This window comes from Nelumbo lutea, chromosome 7 (assembly GCF_056320005.1).
Source record: "Nelumbo lutea isolate HS-2025 chromosome 7, American lotus-T2T, whole genome shotgun sequence".
Classification (NCBI taxonomy): Eukaryota; Viridiplantae; Streptophyta; class Magnoliopsida; order Proteales; family Nelumbonaceae; genus Nelumbo; species Nelumbo lutea.
In genome coordinates, this window is record NC_142690.1 from 53,133,622 (window position 1) to 53,154,446 (window position 20,825).

A 20,825-nucleotide genomic window follows, 5' to 3' on the forward strand; every position below is an offset into this window, starting at 1 on the left:
AGATTAAACAACCCTTTTTTTATAGTAAATTAGGATCCCAAAAATAAAATATATAATTGCATGGATGATAAAAACAATATATATAATGGAAAAGATGAGAACAATGTACAATATCAGTAGAAGTCGAATATTAGATCTCACCTTGGAGTATATCCTTTAGGCATATCTTGGATAATGCAATCAAAGGGTCATCTTTGTGTCTAGGAAAATGGGGCTGAATATTGTCATGGAAATTATCCATTGGAAAATCAATGATTGCCCAAGTCCCCTCATCCATATTTTGTTAGCAATAGTGAAGAACGCATACAATTTCACTAATGGAGATTGAAATTGCAACTCAACATACACCTATGTACATAAAAAGAAGAAATGAGAGAAAAAGGTTAAGATCATTATTTAAACAGAAGAAAAAATTCGCAGAAGAATAAACATAAGGTCCTAACCAAATTAAAGCAATCGTCTACATGACCAGCAAAACACTAGAAATTATAATCCGAATAGTTCTTGCTTTTGACATAGCGGAGGGTAAAATTACATCCATTTATTTTGCAAAATAAGAATAGAGGGGATCGTGTTTAAATAATGAGAGAGAGAGAGAGAGAGAGAGAGAGACCATGGTGATCAAAGGTGATGCAACTGCAAAAGGTGTTTACATATGCATGAACAAAACCAATGCTACCAAAGTTAACTGAAAACATGCTTGAAAAGAAAGAAAATAGATGAAGGAAAATAACATCTATATAAATTATAACGTATGTATAACTTAATTAACCTTATGTAATAATGGTGTTTATGTACATTTAAAAAGCATTGATGAAAGTGGGTCATTTTCCTTAAGGGATATTAAAAAGTAGAGATTGCTCTTGTCATTTAACTAAAATGGCTCACATGTGTGAAAAGTGAAATGCCAAAGCATGTGAGGTTTGTGGTGAAAGACCCTAAACATTGGCACAATTAACCTTATGTAATAAGGGTGTTTATGTATATTTAAAAAGCATTGATAAAAGTGGGTCATTTTCCTTAAGGATATTAAAAAGTAGAGATTGCTCTTGTCATTTAACTAAAATGACTCACATGTGTGAAAAGTGAAAGGCCAAAGCATGTGAGGTTTGTGGTGAGTGAACCTTAAACATTGGCACATTCCTCTTTCTCTTCATCGTTGGAATGAAATAAGCTTATCGAGATCCAAAGGGTGCAAGTTTGTAACCATAAGGTTGCGTTTGGAATCAGTGTAATTCACCGATAACGTTTTACACTAAACCATAAAAGTGACTGTTGCTTTTTGAAAAATGCGATGGGTGGAAAAGTGTAAAGCTTTACAAAACTTTATGCTCGATTCACAATATAAAACTCCACTCCATCCAAACACATGCAAAATTGAACCATAGTGGAGTTTTATGTCGACCATAATTACACGGTCCTTCCAAACGCTTATAAAACCGAATCGTTAACTCTTGATTTACATCACTTCCAAATGCAGCCTAAAAGAAAAAAAAATTTCCCATCTTAATCATTTCACTTTTGTATGACAAACAAACAATTACAAATCCAAACAATGGAGTATAAATACCCCATTTATAATGCAAACAAATGCAACCTATATTTTACGAATTTATTTTTTTGAAAGGTAAAAGTAATATATTAGCTAGGAGAAATATATGCATAGTTCTTTACATCTTGTAATAGTTACCAATACACCATAGCTAACAAACCAGCTAACACACCAATAAGCCAACACTTGGTTGCTTGAAACCTACCATCTGATTTGCATTTTATTAAAACACAAGGGTGTTTAAATGAACAAGATTTAGCTGAATGCTTTAATTGTTCAGCAGGCTGTGGAACCAATAATAAGGTTCCACGCCAATATTTAAATACACGGGCCCGCATCTTATATAGTGGGTCTATGCGTGAAACTTTCCTGTTTGGCGGCGTGTCTTCAAATGCAGTCTTTTGGCTGTTTACAAGTTGGGAAGACTGAAAATCGGTTTATTTTCGTTTGGCATGTGGAAGATTTAGCCGCCAAAAGACGGGATGCCGAAAAGATGCGCAAAGCCCATTTTGGGCTGATTTCGAGAAGCTCCAAATGAAGCATCCCGTGTCTTTCGCATTTGAATCTTGCGCGAAAAGACTTGAAACGATGCATGGAAAGACGGACATCTGCCAAATGGTCTTCGGACTGCCTAGATCTTACGTCAAAAGCTCAATACATCTTTTAACTATCAAAGCTACAAGATCTTCTCAAAAACACCTGCCAAACGGGCCCGATCGTTATTGGTTCAACAGCCGCTGAAGAGCTGAAGCGTTAAGCTAATCCGAATTCGTGACGAGTTCAGTCCGAAAACCTATCCAATCCGGCTCGAGCCGGTATCGGAAGTGCTTTAAAGTCTGGGACGCCTCCGTGCCGGAATCGGTCCGCTTGAACATGGAAGCAGTTCATCGTCGTCTTCTCGGTTCTTTTCTCAGTGAAACCAATCGTCACTCGAATCTCTCCCCCTCTTTATTCCGTCTCCTCATCTTTAAAACCAACTCCACCCCTATCTCTCCAAACCCTAAACAGGAACCGGCAACCGTCTCCACCTCACCATCATCTTACTTCTCTTGCCGTTCAATCGTCTCCGCCACGTCCTTTCTCTGCAGCTACAAAGAACACTCTGAAACCTTAACCCCACCACCTGAGGACCCAAGAATCATACGTCCCAGAACCCGAACACCTCTCGAGAAGCAATTCGAGACATGGGTCGAGAAGCTCAAGCCCGGCTTCACTCCCGCCGACGTCGACGACGCCCTCCGTTCCCAATCCGACCCCGACCTCGCCCTCGACATCTTCAGGTGGACTGCACAGCAGCGCGGCTACAAGCACAACCAACTCACCTACCACACTATGTTCCAGATTGCCGTCTCCGGTAAGCGCTTTGGACACGCTGAAACATTAATAGAAGAGGTCCTCGCAGGTGCCTGCTCCGGCAGTTTAAATCTCTATAACTCGATCATCCGGTTTTGTTGTAGTCGGAAACCACTCTTCAACCGAGCTTTCGATGTTTACAGGAAAATGCAGAGGTCACAGGACTGTAAGCCCACGCTAGAAACCTACACATTGCTCCTGAATGCTCTTCTTAGAAAATTCAATAAGTTAAACGTCTGTTATGCTTATATGCATTCTGTGCGATCCTTACTAAAACAGATGAAGGCTTCTGGTGTGATTCCTGATACATTTGCTTTGAATTTGATCATAAAAGCTTACTCTAAGTGTTTGGAAATGGATGAAGCAATCAGGGTTTTTCGTGAAATGGGTTTATATGCTTGTGAACCGAATGCATATACGTATAGTTATATTGCCAAAGGTTTGTGTGAGAAGGGGAGAGTAAGCCAGGGCTTTGGGTTTTATAAAGAAATGAGGGATAAAGGTCTTGTGCCGACTAGTAGTACTTACATGATTCTTATCTGTAGTCTCTCAATGGAACGGAGGTTTGAAGATGCAAACGGTGTTCTGTTTGATATGTTGAATAATTCAATGGTTCCTGACCTCTTAACTTACAGGACCCTTTTTGAAGAGTTGTGTAGGGAAGGCAGGGGAAATGAGGCTTTTCAGCTTCTTGAAGAACTGAGGAAGAAGGAGGGATCCATGGAGGAGAAGACCTACAAGACTTTATTGGATGGATTGCATTTCTTATGTCGGGAATAGATGTCAATCTGTGGTGAAGATCTTCTTTTTCTTATGTAAATAAGGAGGCATTTGGATATAAAAGAGCAGAGTAGATGTTGCAGAGCTCTGGTGTAGAACATGTAATTGGAGGTCTAAGAATCATATCACAAGAATTAGGTTATCAGTTTTTGATTTCAGTGCTTGGTTTTACAACATGTAACATGGAGAGTAAGAATTAGGTTATCAGTTTTTGATTCATTTGGCATATTTGGATCTTTGGCCCTGTAATTTATTCCAGGGAAGCAGTAGTATTATTGAAAAGAACAAATCTCTATGCTGGTCATCTGCATGTTCTCTGTTATGGTAGAGAGACTATCAGTTTCAGTTACTTATCATCACTTTTTGTCATAGTATTGATTCTTGAAATTTTGAAGCTTCTCAGCACAAGGCATATTTCTGTAGGATTAATTTACACATTGATCAATTTAGCTTGGGATTGAAAGGAGGCTTTGCAAGATTGCTTGCTCTGCAATTGATCCAGTTTTTCTGGCATTGTAGTCATCTGCAGATGGTTTTGATATTTTGTTGCTAATAATTTAGCAAAACTGATTAGTTGACCCCCATATAGTTGGGATTAGGCATGGATGAATCTGATATGTGAAGAATGAATGGATTTAGCAAAACTGATCTGTGAAGAATGAATGGATTTAGCAAAACTGATCTGTGAAGAATAAATCAATATTTATGCCTCTGAATAAGGCTGGCAGTCTTGACCCCAACCCATTTGACTCACCTAACCCACCCATACCCACCCATTCCAATGGTGGGTCAATATGGGTCGAGTGACCCATTAGGGTCAGTGGAAAAGGGTCAGGGTGGGTTGGGTCGAGGGTACCCACTAGGGTCAGAATGGGTTGGGTCGAGGGTTTCAGACTTGTTCAAAAGTTTGAAACTCTATTCAGGTCGAGGGCTCGAGGGTTTCTGAGTAAGGGTCAAGGGTTTCATGTGCCATTCTATGCTCTCTTCCATTCTTTCATCATTCTCACAGTTGAAGGTTTCTCCCCCATTATCTGAGTAAGGGTCGAGGGTTTCCTCCTGCCATTCTCTGGTCTCTGCCATTCTTTCACAATTCTCACGGTCGAAAGTTTCTTTTCCATTCTCTGAATAAGGGTTGAGGGAGCAGCTCCTCTTCTCTCACTGCCCATGCAAGGTGCAACCTCAAAGGTAAACCGATTCTTCCTTCTTCTCTTTTCCCTTATTTTTTTCTTCTGATTTTATATTAGCAGGCCTTCAGTTTAGATATTCTGGTTTCTTTGTGACTTTTCCAATTTGTTGATAGATTTTAAAATCTGATTAATTTAATGAGGCTTCGTTTATCTTTGCTAGTTTCAGTTTATCAATTCTTTACTAGTAGTATTTATTTGATTGGTTTATATCATTAGAAGAAAATTGATTATGATCTTAACTCATAGCTCCTGTTTTAGATATGAAAAGGAATAGTCCTTTAATTGATTATTCCTATCGGTACTTCAGTTACTAGGTCATAACAGATTGAACCTATAAAGTGTGATTTATAGTGCTAGAGAACTGGATTGAAAATTATCAGAGGAAAGGCACTTAGATAGCAACATGGTTAGCAAGACCCAATGGCCCATAAACCCATCTGATCTATCATTCATTATTTTCTTTTTCTCAGTATGAATATGAAAAGCATCAGTTCCACAGGAAATGAATTTCTGGCTTTATCAGCAATCTAATCAATGGAATGGTTATGCTTTCCCTAGCAAAGTTCTTTTCTTCTTTTTTTTTTTAAATTCTCCCCAGACCCCAGACCCATAGTTCCAAGTTACAACTTGTGCTTGGTTTTAAGTCTTTCTCTAGATTGTTTCTGAAATATTTGGATTGGCCATGTTTACTTGCTTGTTCAGTGGCACTGGCTTTAGGCCCAATACTTGTCCTAGTGAGTGGCTATTGGCTACATCTTTGGCCTTAATAACAGAATTGCAGTGGTGTAATTTATTACCAAAGACAGAGCACATTTTCAAGTAATTGGTTTGGAATTCGGAATTTGGAATCAATGGGTTCCTTATATTTTGAACACTTGCACAAATCCCCTTACTATATAAGTTTATCTCAAAAATAAAAGATTTCTATCATACATTTTCAAGAATTTTGGACTTGTATATATGCGAAAGTGAGAGGTTTCACCATTTTCTCTGGGTGATATTTGAAAAAAACAATAGTTTGAAATTGTAGGCAAAAGTTTGAAAATTTCATCTAGATAAATCTATGTCTTCTTAGTTTTTCTGCTGTTTGTGGTTGACATCTTGGTCCATAAAATGGAAACCTAGACAAATCTAGAACCTCATTCACAAGGATTACTCTAGACAGGTTCTCCATGGCTCTGCTTGGTATTAATTCTTTTATATATTTAGGGGATGCTTATGATTTATGAAAGAGGGATTATATATTCATGGTTGACATCTTTTTTTTTTCTTGGTCAAGTTGGTGATGGTGATTGGTGAGGATTTGCTAGATTGTTGCATTTGGCAACTTGACATATGAGTGCCACTGTTGTTATGTTTTTTTAATTAAGGGATAAGGCGAGACACATCCTTTTGTACTAGTGTTTGTTTTGTAATTATCAATACAATTGGTTAGGGGTGGACTAAGAGGTGGGTAGAGCAGTCCAGTCAATTCATAAGTAGTTTGAAAAGCCTGTTCTTCTTCACATTGTCTGGTCTATGGTGTGGTGGAGAGGGGGTTTCCTGATCACCTTATGAATTGAGTCTAAGTAATAACTCACATAAGTAGGGGAAGGGATTCACATAGTCTTTGTACTAGTGTTTGTTCTGCTTCTCTTATTTTCCATCAAACCAAACATAGCCTTAAGAATACCAGTTTTCGAATTGGACAGTTGTGATCGATGCTAGAATTTTCAGCTCAACCAGATTCAAAGAGATGGCCCACCATAGTTGGTATGTCTATGCCTTATTGTAAGTGGGTATCTTACCTAGATCATTGACATTCAGAGTGAATGTGTCACTCTGAATGGATTCCTCAATTAGCCAACTCCTTGGTAAATGATATAGCCATGAGAGTGGTTAGAGAGGTATGACCTATAAATTAGAACAGAGGATTTTCCTTCCAGGGTTTTTTTTTTGATTGGAAAAGGTGACTTTCATTAAGGATATCAAATTACATCTTGCACTGTCAACCACTCAAACAAAGAGTGTTGACCCCAACATGACATCAAGAATTACAGTACAGCCCAAAAAAAGTTTTCCCTGAAGGTCCCCTGTTTTGCCAAGCTATCTGCCACAGAATTTGCTGATCTCCTTACCCATTTGAAAGTTACTCCAACTTTCCTTGCCAAGCAGATTATTTCTCTTATTTGCTGTCTAAACTTCCATACACCCAAACTCTTTGTTTGCAGCCACCCTATTATCAATTTAGAGTCCCCTTCCACCTCCAAGTTCTGAAATTCCCATTGTTTTGCAAATCTCAGGCCTTGTAGTAGAGCCAAAATTTCAGCTCTCATAGAGTCTCCCACTCCTATGGGACTAGAGTTTAGTGCCACCATTCTGTCCTCCCCATCCCTAAAGACTCCCTCAACTCCCGAGGGTCCTGGGTTACCCATGGAGCTTCCATCAAAATTTAATTTGACCCTTTGTTGTGCTGCAGGTGTCCAAGAATGTTGAGGGACAGGCTGTTTGATTGAAGAGTTTGCCACTGCTGACCATCCCCTTTGTATATCATCCACTGAAAAATTTTTAAATAAGTCACTTACTTTCAGCCAATTTATGACTTTAATGGCTACGCAGTCAATTATTTGTTTTGTTGATCTTTGTGCCCCTTGGAATATTCTGTTATTCCTTTTTTCCCATAAGGACCAAAGAATGGCTGCTCTTGTTGCCCTCCACATCACTCTCCCCCTTTTCTTTGAAAGTAGGAAGAAGGTTGGGTTGAACAGACTTGTGACATCTGGATGAGAGGTCCATTTGCAGCCAACTAAGGAAGAGAACCAATTCCACACACAAGAAGCAAATGGACAAGAAAGTAACAAATGTGTAATTGTCTCACCATTTCCCAAACAAAGGCAACAAATGTGAGGGTAGAGGCAATGATTTGGCCTTCTTTTTTGTAAATTATCCAGAGTATTAATTTTTTGCAGCACCACCTCCCAACAAAAGGCTCTTATTTTTGGGGTACAGGACTACACCATACTTCCTTTGTAGGAAAGGAGCCTCCTGGGTGCAAGGAATGAAGGAGATAGGAGAAAAAAGAGGCACATGTATAGGAGTCAGAGGGGGACTCTGACCAAATTCTACTATCCTGGCAAGAGGGATCCAGGAACGTAGTATTAAGAAGGGAAATTAGTTCATCTACTAAGCCCATTTCATGTTCCTTAACCCTCTCTTTAATCCTAGATCCCAAGAGTTTCATTAACAACCAATGAAGAAATCACTTTCCCTTTATTGAGGGACAAAGAAAAAATAGGTGGAAATTTGCCTTTGAGAGAAATGTCCCCAAGCCAGATATCCTCCCAGAAACCAACTTTGTTACCCATACAAGCTTCATACTTGACCAGCTGAAGGAAAGACGGTAGAAAATTGTGAATTCTTTTCCATGGAGAAGCCCTTGTTGCCCTAGGATCAAGGCCAGCGTCTCATCCGTTATCTGCCATGCTATGGATGCTTACAATTACCTTATGCCATAAGTTATTTTGTTCTAAGGGAACCTCCACAATCATTTACCCAGCAGTGCCAAGTTCCTAAGTTTAATGTTTCCTACCGCTATGCCTCCATTATCCCTACTCCTTGAAACCACCTCCCACTTTACCAAATGATCATTTTATGTATTCCCTTGCTTCCACAAGAAGTCTCTCATTATTTCTAGTTTATTGGCCACTTTAAGGGGATCCTAAAGGTTGAGAGGTCATAGACTGGAAAATTTGTCAATGTTGACTTTATTAGGGTTATTCTACCCCCTAGAGAAATGTAGTTTCTCTTCTAGCCAGCAAGCCTTTTTGTGAATCTTTCCACTACCGAATCCCAGAAGCTGACAGAATTCGGGTTCTCTTCCAAGGGTAGACCAAGGTACTGTAGAGGCCACTCACCTACTTCACAACACAACAAACTGGCTAGGCTTTCAACCTTTCCTCTCTCTTTATTTAAATCTGCTACACAACTTTTGCTCCAGTTTACTTTGAGGTTGGAGACCTTTTCAAAAAGGGATACCGCCCTCTGTAAATTTGTCAATTCCTCTCTTTCTCCTTCGCAAAAAATTAGAATATCATCTGTGAATTGTAAATGGGTAACCACCACTTTGTTCCTTCCAATTCTCCAACCTCGTATCAAATTGTTGGCATCAACCCTTAAGATCAAGTCACTAAACACATCTACTATTAGGGTGAAGAGGAAGGGGGACAAGGGGTTACCTTGTTGAAGGCCCCTTTTAGCTTGAAAGAAATCTTTGGCAACTCCATTAACCAAAATGGAATAATGACAGGAGGAAATGCAGCCCCTAATCTATTTGCACCATCTCTCTCCAAAACCTATCGACCTTAACACTTCTAGAAGGAAATCCCAATCCACCAAATCATAGGCTTTCTCTAGGTCCAATTTTCAAATTAGCCCCTTTTCCTTTCTCCATTTTTTAAACTCCACACACTCATTTGCAATAAGGATTTCCTTCTAGGGTCATTAACATATCATAATTAGATGGGCGTGTAATAGGACACCTGGTCCATGGCTGATGAATGTGCTTAAAGGTTTCAAGGCATGTGCTTATGGAGCTAAGATTTCTTGTGTACATTTTACTAATGACACCATGATTTTTGTGGAATCCAACCATAGTGAATTTGAATCCTGGAGGTATTGTCTGTGGTTTTAAAAGGAATTTCAACTTGAATGGTGCCCTCAAAAGATTGTAGGTAACTGAGTATTAATGTTGACAAGCATGTTTTAATGAGTGGTCTCAGTTCCTGTAGTGTCCTTTTTAACTTTTTATTATTGGTGTTTTACTGTTTTTTACAGTCTCTTATGGAAGTATTAATGATGCCCTCAAAAGTATGAATGTATTATTATTGCTTTAATGAGTGATCTCAGTTTCTGTTTTTCCTCAGTTATGAATGTAAAAACTAGCACATGCAAACTGAATCCAGAGCAAGAAGAAAACATATTTAGGGGTGTCAAGAATAGTTGACCCCACCCCAAAGACTCCCTTTTATATTAAAGAGATAAAAGTTATGTATAGTTACAAAAATGCCCTTACAGGATTGAAAGATAAAAAGAACAAATAAAATAATAGAAATTCTGATACTGTACAACAAGGACTACTCTAATAATGTACATCAAGATAAATCTTCACACTCCCCCTCAAACTGATGTGTTGCCCATAAGAATGAGATGCCGACTTTTAGTCATGGCCTTGGTGAAGATGTCGGTAATCTGCATGTGAGAGGCAACATGAGGAAGAGATATAGAGCCTGCAACAAGGAGGTCTCTAATAAAGTGACAATCCACCTCGATATGTTTAGTCCTCTCATGAAAGACTAGACTAGATGTGATCTTGATAGAACTGGTGTTGTCGACACATAGAGGAATAGGAGTAGGAAGAGAAATACCAAGATCTATGAAAAGTGACTTCAGCCAAACAATCTCGCTACATGCTGAAGACATAGCTCTATACTCAGCTTCAGTGGAGGACTTCGAGATAGTTTGTTGCTTCTTCCACTTCCAGGAGATGAGAGAGTCACCCATGAAGACGCATCACCCAGTAGTGGAGCGACGAGTGTCAGAGCAACCGACCCAATTAGCATTAGCATAAACCCTCAATTGTATGGATGATGAGGAAGAGAAAAATAGTCCCTGAGAGGTTGTGTCTCTAACATAATGGATGATGCGGCGAACAATAGTCATATGAGGTTGTCTCGGGGCAGAGACAAATTGATTGACGACCTGAACAACATGTGAAATATCAGGCCTGGTCATAGTAAGGTAGATCAAAGAGCCAACAAGCTGACGGTACAAGGTAGCATTAGGAAGGATGAGGCCTTCGGATTTAGATAGCTTGAATTTCAGCTCCAAGGGGGTATCAACATGACATAGCTCTATACTCAGCTTCAGTGGAGGACTTCGAGATAGTTTGTTGCTTCTTCCACTTCCAGGAGATGAGAGAGTCACCCATGAAGACGCATCACCCAGTAGTGGAGCGACGAGTGTCAGAGCAACCGGCCCAATTAGCATCAGCATAAACCCTCAACTGTATGGATGATGAGGAAGAGAAAAATAGTCCCTGAGAGGTTGTGTCTCTAACATAATGGATGATGCGGCGAACAATAGTCATATGAGGTTGTCTCGGGGCAGAGACAAATTGATTGACGACCTGAACAACATGTGAAATATCAGGCCTGGTCATAGTAAGGTAGATCAAAGAGCCAACAAGCTGACGGTACAAGGTAGCATTAGGAAGGATGAGGCCTTCGGATTTAGATAGCTTGAATTTCAGCTCCAAGGGGGTATCAACATGTTTCTCATCAGTGATTCCAGCTAGTTTGTTGAGATCAGAGGCGTATTTTTGTTGGCAAATAAAATACTCTCGACTGCTACGATGAACCTCCAAACCCAAGAAGTGAGAGGACCCAGGTCCTTCATGTGAAATGAGTTATGAAGTAAGGACTTAAGTTCACAAATGCCATCATGATCATCCCCTGTTAGAAGCATGTCATCAACATACAATAGAAGGATAGTAATACCCTGTGGTCTTCTCTTAACAAAGAGGGAGTAGTCGGAGGAATTCTAATTATACCCAACTACAACAACATCTCAGAAGCGCTCAAACTAAGCCCTGGGTGCTTACTTCAGGCCATATAAAGACTTCTTCAGGCGACATACACGTGAGGGATCACTACAATATCCAGGCGGAGGTTTCATATAGACTGTCTCCTTTAGTTCACCATGAAGGAAGGCATTTTTCACATCTAATTGGTAAATGGTCTAGGAATAAACAACAGATATGGCCATAAGAGTTCGAACTGTGGTGATCTTAGCAACCAGGGCAAATGTTTCTTCATAATCAATCCCATGTTCCTGACTGTATCCTTGGGCAACTAACCGGGCCTTATCGATCAAGAGAACCATCTGATTTCAGTTTGATTGTATAGACCCAATGGATTCCAACAATAGAAGCATCTGGAGGAGCTGGCACAATATCCCAAGTATCATTCTCATGTAGGGCTTGAACTTTGGCACCCATAGCTTCTTTCCACTGAGAACTTCTAATGGCTTGCTGATAAGATCTAGGGATGTCTGTGGAAGAAAGTACAACAGTAAAGGAACTACGATTTGAAGGAAAACCATAACAGCCAGGAGGTCGAGAGATACGGGTAGAACGACGAAGTGGAATAACCAAACTACTATCTGAAACAAGAGGATCTTGGGTCAAGGTATCACTTATAGAGGATATTTGAGATGAATGCTCTAGACCGGGTGGAAGGGGGGTTGTAGGCACAGGAGCCGGGACACATAGCCGCTTACGGGTGAAGACAAGAAGATCTCTCTTAGTTGAGGAAGTAGTAGTGTCATTTGAATCAAAGTCCTGCAAAACAGAGATGGAAGGAGCAGACAATCTAGCAACCCCAACAAAGAAGGAGATATGTTCAACAAAACAACATTCCGAAAAATCCAAGTACGACGAATAGCAGGGTCATAACACAAAAATCCTTTGTGGTCAGGACTATATCCCATAAAGGCACACATAGCAGACTAAGCAGTTAATTTAGATCATTCACGAATAGGAAGATGAACAAAACAAAGGCAACCAAAAACGTGAAGGCTAGAGAAATCTGGGGGAAAACCAAAAAGTTTTTGGAAGGGAGAAGTGTTGCCTAGAACAAAGGATGGAAGAAAATTGATCAAATACATGGTTGTACTGGTTGCTTCTACCCAAAACGAAGTTTGAGTACGAGACTCCTGTAGTAATGTCCGCACAACACTGAGAATATGTCCGTTCTTCCGTTCAGCTACACCATTCTGTTGTAGAGTGTCTGGGTAGCTATGCTGAGACTGAATTCCATAACTCTTCAAGTATGCCAGGAAGTCTCCATCTCTATATTCTCCCCCTAAATCTGAACGGAGGATAGTCACATTGCACTTGAATCAATTTTGCACCATAGTATGAAATAATTTAAAAGCACTAAAGACTTCTGATTTGTGTCGTAGAAAATAAATCCAAGTATATCTGGTACAATCATCTATAATCAATATGAAATATCAGTACCCCAATCCTGAAGTAATAGAAGGAGACCAAACATCACTATGTATTATCTCAAAAGGTTTAGTGGCATGTTCAGATGTATGAAGAAATGGTAAAACATGATTTTTACAACACGTAGTGCAAGAAACATCAGAAGTATCAATAGGGGGAATTTTATTCTTAATCAAACCAGAGTCAAACAAAAATTTTAATTTTTGGGGATATGGATAACCCAATCGTTTATGCCATAAATCCCAAACATTATTTCTATAATTCAAAAGAGAATCAGATAAAGAAGAACTAAGTAAAGCTGAGGATGCCCCCGATTGAGATTTCTCAAACTCTAGTGCAAACAGATGGCCTAGCCTATGCTTCTTCTCTTTCACCTTCTCAGTGTACTGGTCCTGTATCAAACAACCATCATGAAAAAAAGTGAGAACATTTCCTTCATCAACAAGTTGGTTAACAAAAATCAAATTAGTAGTAAGGTTGGGTACTAAGAGGGTTTTGGAGAGAGGAAAGGATCTGGTTGGTGACAGTTGAAGGGATAGATCATTATTACCAATGATGTCTAATTTTTCACCATTAGCAGTAATAATATGTTTATGGTGAGTTTTAGTGGAAGGGATTGGGTGATTGAGGTAGGCTCCTGTCATATGGTTGATGGCACTTGAATCTATAATCCAAGCATGTGAAGGGGAAGAACAATATGCAGAGGACTTACCAGACAAGCCAATAGCAGAGAAAGCAGAGGAAATAGCAGAAGATACCAGTTGCCAAACCCTTTTCTCATCCATGACACCTGTTAAATCACCTTTCACTGAAGACTCACCCTTGGTAGATATGGTGTCTATTGATGGTCCATCTGTTGCCTGATAGGCCCGGTGTCTAGAATAATGTGACCATGTTGCTTGCAATAGGTACACACATTCTTATTCTTACAGTGAGATGCAATATGTCCAAAACACTTACATTCATAGCATTAGGTTTTGGAGAGGTCCTTGGAGGTTGGCTTCTTACCCCCATGAGCAACAAAGGCTGTTTCAGCCCCAACTTCAGCCATATTCCCATCAAACCCGACTTCACTGAGAAGTCTAGTCTCTTCCCTCAGAAGTTCCCCTAAGACAAAATCCATATTTGGAAGTGTTTCCCTGCTTGGAATGTTGGACCTAATTATCTCATATTCAGGTCTAAGTCTCATCAAGAACTGAGCCACCTTTCTCTTCTCAAAGTGCTTTTGAAGATATTTCACACACTCTATTGGATCTGAGGGTTCAATGCGAACACTCTCATATTCAGCCCATAAATCAAGAAAACCATAATAATACTCCTTTATCATCCTATCTCCCTTGGTTGTAAGAGAATATTTCTGATTCTATTTGATATTGTTTAGATATGTTGGGCTGTTGATAAACTTTTTCTAGATACATGTATATCTCATATGTTGTTTTCATTCTCCTCATAGGTACAGATATATGATAATCAATAGAACTCAAAATCCTAGAAACAGGTTTACCATTATCCAACTATCATTGTTGTAAGGCTTTGGCCTCGGTCTCAGCTGGTTTGGTGACCGTTCCATTCAGATATCCTTCTAAACCCTTTCCCTCAACATAAAAGTCGAAGTGGAACTTCCACATCCCATAGTTCTGTCCATTCATCTTTACAGGAATGATATCACCTCTGTCTGAAGCCATTTCAACAAGAAAATAGCACAAAATAGGGTTCGACTGAAGTTTAAAGAAACTAAACTGAAGTAAAACTTGATCCAAAGACTAGAAATAGGTTGTAATCAATCTAAGAGAGTAAAAAAACTGAGATAAAGACCCCTTACTTTCACCGGAGATTGTTCAAGATCCAAAACAAAGAAAAACTGAACACAGTCCAGAAAAGGAAAGTTTGTGGGCGCAGCTGCCAAGAAGAAGAGTCCAGATCTTTCTCAAAACATCATGGATCTCCGTAAAAAAATTCAGAATATGTTGAGAGGGGCTAGGTGACAAATCCTTTCAATTCTTGCTGCAAGCGGAGATCAGACGAGAGAGATCCAATAAAATCTCTCTCTGGATGCGCAGAAAACAGAAAAGAGGTTCCTGGAGAGATCAAAACAGTCCAGAACCACTTGGCAGAGATGTAGGTTCTCAATAGATCACAAAAACAAAGTGGATCAGAGAAAAGGAAGATCAAAGAGTAACCTGCTCTGATACCATGTGAACTGAATTCAGAGCAAGAAGAAAACTGATTTAGGGGTGTCAAGAATAGTTGACCCCCACCCCAAAGAGTCCTTTTTATATTAAAGAGATAAAAGGTATGTACAGTTACAAGAATGCCCTTACAGGGCTGAAAGATAAAAAGAACAAATAAAATAATAGAAATTACGATACTGTACAACAAGGACTACTCTAATAATGTACATTAAGATATATCTTCACATATATATCAATGAAAAGCTGGTGATTCTTTTGTTTGGCGTGATCCCCCAAGCTGGTTAGACCTTTCAGTTTGCATACCTTAAGTTTGTTAGTGCTAGTGTTATTTTCATCTATCAAAGAAAAATATACATCAATGAAGAGAGGGCTATGGCCACCAGTTTTTCCCCTAAATATTTTATCTTATTCTTCTACTTTTTTCTCTTATACTATCAAATTCTGCCATTATTTTACTGTTTTCCTTACATAAATCAAATCTGAATTGCTTCTCTCCATTGATAGTTGGTACGCAAGCAGGTTCAATGCAAGTTGTGTATATTTTATGTATCCAAGTAGATTTTATGTATCAAATCTGAATTATTTTGACCATGAAAGTTTCTATAATAGCTTGTTTTCTGTCTGGGAATGAATAAGAAAGTCATGTGGTCTAGAGAGCCAAGAACTACTGTTTTCCTGCACTTGTTTCATTGAACAAGCAATGTGTCATAGGCATTTCATTACACATGTTAAAGAACTGTACATGTGAGAGTAACTGGGTTTGACAGTCATGAATACCTGTCATTATCATACACTGATTACATAATGCAGCAAGTGTGGAGGAAAAGTGCAGCAGATATGGATTCTCTTGCATATGTATGAGAAAGTCTTAAATTCGATGTGATAACATGTGTTTTCCATCAGCCAACGGTCAGTGTTCTTCTGCATTTTTTGTAGTTTTCTGGTATTTTTCTGCATTTCTGCAAATTTCTAGTGTTTTCTGCACAATTTCTGCATTTTCTGCATTTGTTTTGCAATTTTTCTGCAAAAGCTATGCATTTTCTGCATTTTTTTGCAATTTTCTGGTATTTTCTGCATTTTTTGCAATGTTTTGTTGTTTTCTGCCTAATTTCTGCATTTTCTGGTGTTTTCATGCATTTTCTGCAACTTTCTGGTATTTTCTGCATTTGTTTTGCAATTTTTCTGCAAAAGTTATGCATTTTCTACTATTTTTTTTGCAATTTTCTGGTATTTTCTGCATTTTTTGCAATGTTTTGTTATATTTCTGTATTTTTCTGAATTTGCTGCAATATTTCTGTAAATTTTTGGTTTTGTTTTGCATGATTTCTGCATTTTCCTGGTGTTTTCATGTTTTTTTGCAATTTTCTGGTATTTTCTGCATTTTTTTCTGCAAAAGTTCTGCAATTTCTGGTATTTTTTTTGCATTTTTTTTGGGATTTTTGGACTGCAATCCCCTCAGAAATTGAATTTGCAGTCCCCTCCTAGTCTACTAGTAGCCTCCCTATAAACCGCATTCTTTCCGTGAATTTGGCATCAATCCATGGGTAGGATTCAGTCCACCCCTAGTCTACTAGTAGCTCCACCTAGGGGTGGACTGATCGGTAAAACCCTTTTTTTTTTTCAATTTCTTGGAGTTCATTACATTTTTTCTGAGAACTGGGAACCAGAAAAGATAGAAGGCCAAGTTTTGGTCGTCTTCTCAGATTTTTATAGTTTGTTGTGTCTTAAGGAAACTTAGTGCCAACCTTTTACTGGAATACAACTGACCCAAGAGATTACTGCTGGTTTAATTCATGTATATATATGCCAAATTTAAGAATGTTAAGGAGTAGTGGCAAGTTATTAAAACAGAAAACTGTCTCGTTTAAAGCTTGAATATCTTGTTCAAAACTCTAAAAAGAATTTCTTTATTTTCTTTTCTTTTTAGAAATCTATATTTGTCCCATTCAATGATTGTGTAGCTGTGGCACTTTGTCCTCAGATACGTCATGTTATTCCTTCTACTCAAAGCATTATTGGTCAGGTGATTTTGTAGGAAACAGCAAGGGCCCATCCAATGAAAGGGTGTAAACATTTCCTAGTTAACAAATGGTTATAACAGGTTAATATTGACACATGAAGATGAAGGGATGGGAGATCTATCATATGAATGGCTGAACCATGTAGGATGGTTGGGCGAAATTTAAAAAATTTATTTCTCCCATCCGGGAATCCTATTCCCTAATTTAGAAAACTGCATTTTCAAGGTTTGCTCTTGAAACAAACCGAACCAAATCTGAAACCAGAAGGAAGCAAGTAGGGATGTACTTGATACGGAATAACAATAACTCCCAACGTATGTGTTCACGCCCAAAGAGGTGACCAAAACTCGCCTCCACTGGAGATGACAGCGTATGATGAGGCATGATCAACAAAGTGGTTCTTCAGCAAGAACCCTAATTCTTTAGCAAGAATCACGCAAAGGGCTGGTGAGCACGACTTTAGATTGTTTCTTCTAGCAAGAAACAATATCAAGAACTATTCTTGATCAGATCCAAGAGTGGAGATCGAATTGGGTAGGGGCGGCAAGAACTGGAGGAGAATTCTATAGATTGCTGAGTGTATAAATTGGTGAATTCGCCCCCTATTTATAGCCTTCTTTGGATCAGCTTCCTAATCCAATTAGGAAAAAGTTTCTTGATCCAAATCTGATATTTGGATCTGGACTCTTAAATGGGTAAGACTTATCTTATCATTACCTAATCCTAATCATATTATAAATCAGAATTCACCCATTTTAATTAACTGACTTAAGCCTAGTTCGAAATGGGCTTTAGGCCCATTTAGTCACATAGCTCACTTTCCCTTTAAATGTTGGTTAGCTTGGTTCTCTTTGTATGGCGTGAGACGCTAGCATTGATCTACACATCAACCACATGGATTCAGTCCAACCTCTGCTACAAGGCCTGGCCGAATTCACTGTAGAACACAGTGAACCCCTGAGTCCATCAGTATGAGCTCTTAATGGGCCCAAATTTATACTAAATGATTCTTCGGTCCAGCCACCTTATTAAGGCCCAAGGACTGTGGGCAGATGCTAGATTAGCCCATCAGGTATTACCCTTAGTGGTCTTATACTTAACCTCTCAGTCCATAATGATCAAACACTACCCGACAAGAGAGGACCTCTCCTTCGACTGCAAGGTACAATGTTGCACTCTTTACTCACATAGATCCCGGGAATTAAAATCTTTTGCAAACATTTCGTGAAACCATGATATATATGTATATCTCTATGTAAATATACTTTGCAAAACAAATCTCAACACTTTGAAATCAATTGCCGGTAGTTTAGGTTTTCATCAGAGAGAGTGCATTCCCTAATCATTCACTTTGTTTGGCAAAGGGGCTGATCCTGTCATTATGATCACCCACTCAGGTGAATTCTCAAACTGTCCCAATATACCTAGGTTTTGAACCCCGCTAAGGATCTCACTGATTGGCATATCAAATACAGCATAATCCGACACCTAGTGCAGTACCATAATCAAGTCTAGGGGTTAGGTGTAACATTCCAGTTTTGCCCATTTGCCTCCAAGGTCTAGGGCAATACTAGAATTTGGTCCGGTTCTAGGTTTTAAGAAAACCCACACTGCATGTACCTCAGGTCTCACCCTGGCAGCTGAGACAAGCCACACCAACCCACTTGGCGGCACATCAATGTCAGCCTTGGCAGGATAAATCTCCCCAGATCTATCTAATGGCTGTGAAAGTTCTTAACTAACATGAGTCTCATAAGTGTCTAGTTTAAGGGTATTACACAGAAACACACCAAGATAACATGAATCAATTATGCACTTTATTCATTTACAATAAATGTCAATAAGTACATCAATTTGATTGGCATAGTTGTCAAGGCGACGCCTAGGCGGGCGCCTAGATGAATAGGTGGGTGCCTAGATGACTAGGCGGTTTTCCATGGGTGCCTCGCCCAAACGCCCTGAATTTTGTATACTAGGCGCCCACCCAGAGACTTAAGCGGGCACCTACATACATCTACTATCTTTTTTTTTTTTTTTTTTAATTTGTTATTTTATTAGATGTTTTATTCTTTTAAAATAAAACCGGTTACATACTATCTTTATTTTATTATTAAGACAACAATACAAAGTGTTTTTTTTCTTCTTCGGTTACATGCATAAGGGTTTCTTCAATTCCATTGGAGAGGGAGGAGAACCGAAGACTTCATTCCCCAGCCCAACTCCATCGCAGCTCAGCTTCAGCAGGTAAGTTTTTTTCTTCTTCTTCCAACCTAGCTTTTGTCATATTTTTGCCTTTTTTTTTTTTTTCGAAAAATAGGGGCTCCGCTCCTATACTTCCTTCCTCCATAGCTCCACTCATTCTTCTTCTTCTTCTTCCACCCCTGATTGTTCTCAGTCACTAGTCCTAGTCTCGGTCCCCTATTTGTTTTTTGAAAAAACAGGGGCAATGCCCCTATATTCCTCTCCGCCCTTGACTGTTCTCAGTTGATAGTCTCAGATTCTCAGTCCCTTTTTTTGTTTTTTGTTTTTCTGAAAAAACAGGGGTCTATACTCCCCCCCTGCCCCTAATCCCCTATACTTCTTCTTCCCTTTCTTCTTCCACCCCTATACTCCTCTCCTCCCTTCCTAGTTCCTGCACTTAATTATTTATTTATTTTTTCAGTTAATAGTTAGTCTACATGCTTGCTAGTTAGTGTATAGTTAGTGTACTGTGTAGATGCTTGCTAGTTATATGAAATTTATAGTTTTAAACTCATTTGAATGATTTATAGAGTTAATAGTTAGTGTACATGCTTGTTGGTTAGCACAGAAAACCAATAAAATAGCTTACAAAAGCATAGATAAAGTAAAAACTCAAAAAAATTAATATTTAAAAATTCCAACGCCTAGGCGATGCCTAGGTGCCTCGCCACCCTGTGGTCGCCTAGCCTCGCCTTGGTGCCTTGAAAACTATGCTGATTGAAGCTAAGGGCATAACTGTCTAATAGGAGAAAGTGGACCGAGGTTATTTAATTTTATTAAATTCTCATCTGTTATTAATTAGAAGCATGTATGAAACTAAGATTTTAATAATAGTTGTCATGAAACAAGCTATTAGAGCAGAAATTTTAGCCTTATTGCAGGGGTTGAGATTTGAGAGTAGTGTAGTTATTGGATGAGCAACATTGGCAAATGGGATATCACGTCACAAAAGCTAGAGGTCTTGCTTCTACAGTGAATAGTTCGAGGTGAAATCAACTACTCCTGTGTTTTAGCCCAAGGCTACGCCAATGGGCATAGTGGATTTTTCTTGCAATAGTTCTTTCACTTTGATCAAGTGTGTTAGTTTAGCAAGATTTGGTATGGACATAACATTGTTATAGCATCTAATCCATGGTTTCTGATGTATTTTTAAAGGATTTAACTTTTTGGGTAGTAGTTTTCTACGATGGTTGGGGGTTAATAAGGGGCCATGTTTGTATTTTGACATCGTTTCACTTATGATCAAGAAAGTTATTTTTTTTACTGATTTAAAAAAAAAAGTCATTGTCTTTGTTGTCCTACTTAATATATGGCGTGAATCTTTTTCTTTTGATCAATAGCAGAAATTATTAAGAAAGAACAACAATTACAACATCCAAGAGGAGAGAAACTCTCTTAGCCATCCCCAAGAACAACAAGAGCACAAAAGATTACAAACAAACCCACGTAGATTGA

The 20,825-nt window shown here is 38.8% G+C and overlaps 1 protein-coding gene across 1 annotated transcript; it reads left to right on the forward strand.

Annotated features, from left to right (window-relative positions):
• Positions 1 to 2,389: 2,389 nt before the first annotated feature.
• LOC148846404 (Tetratricopeptide repeat (TPR)-like superfamily protein) lies at positions 2,390 to 4,072 on the forward strand. The gene has a single exon (XM_088954871.1). The coding sequence runs from the start codon at positions 2,426 to 2,428 to the stop codon at positions 3,683 to 3,685; it is 1,260 nt and encodes a 419-aa protein (XP_088810997.1). The 5' UTR covers positions 2,390 to 2,425; the 3' UTR covers positions 3,686 to 4,072.
• The last annotated feature ends 16,753 nt before the right edge of the window (positions 4,073 to 20,825 follow it).

Excerpts from the sequence above, each read along its gene's own strand:
- LOC148846404 (XM_088954871.1), top strand. The coding sequence starts at position 2,426 with ATGGAAGCAGTTCATCGTCGTCTTCTCGGTTCTTTTCTCAGTGAAACC.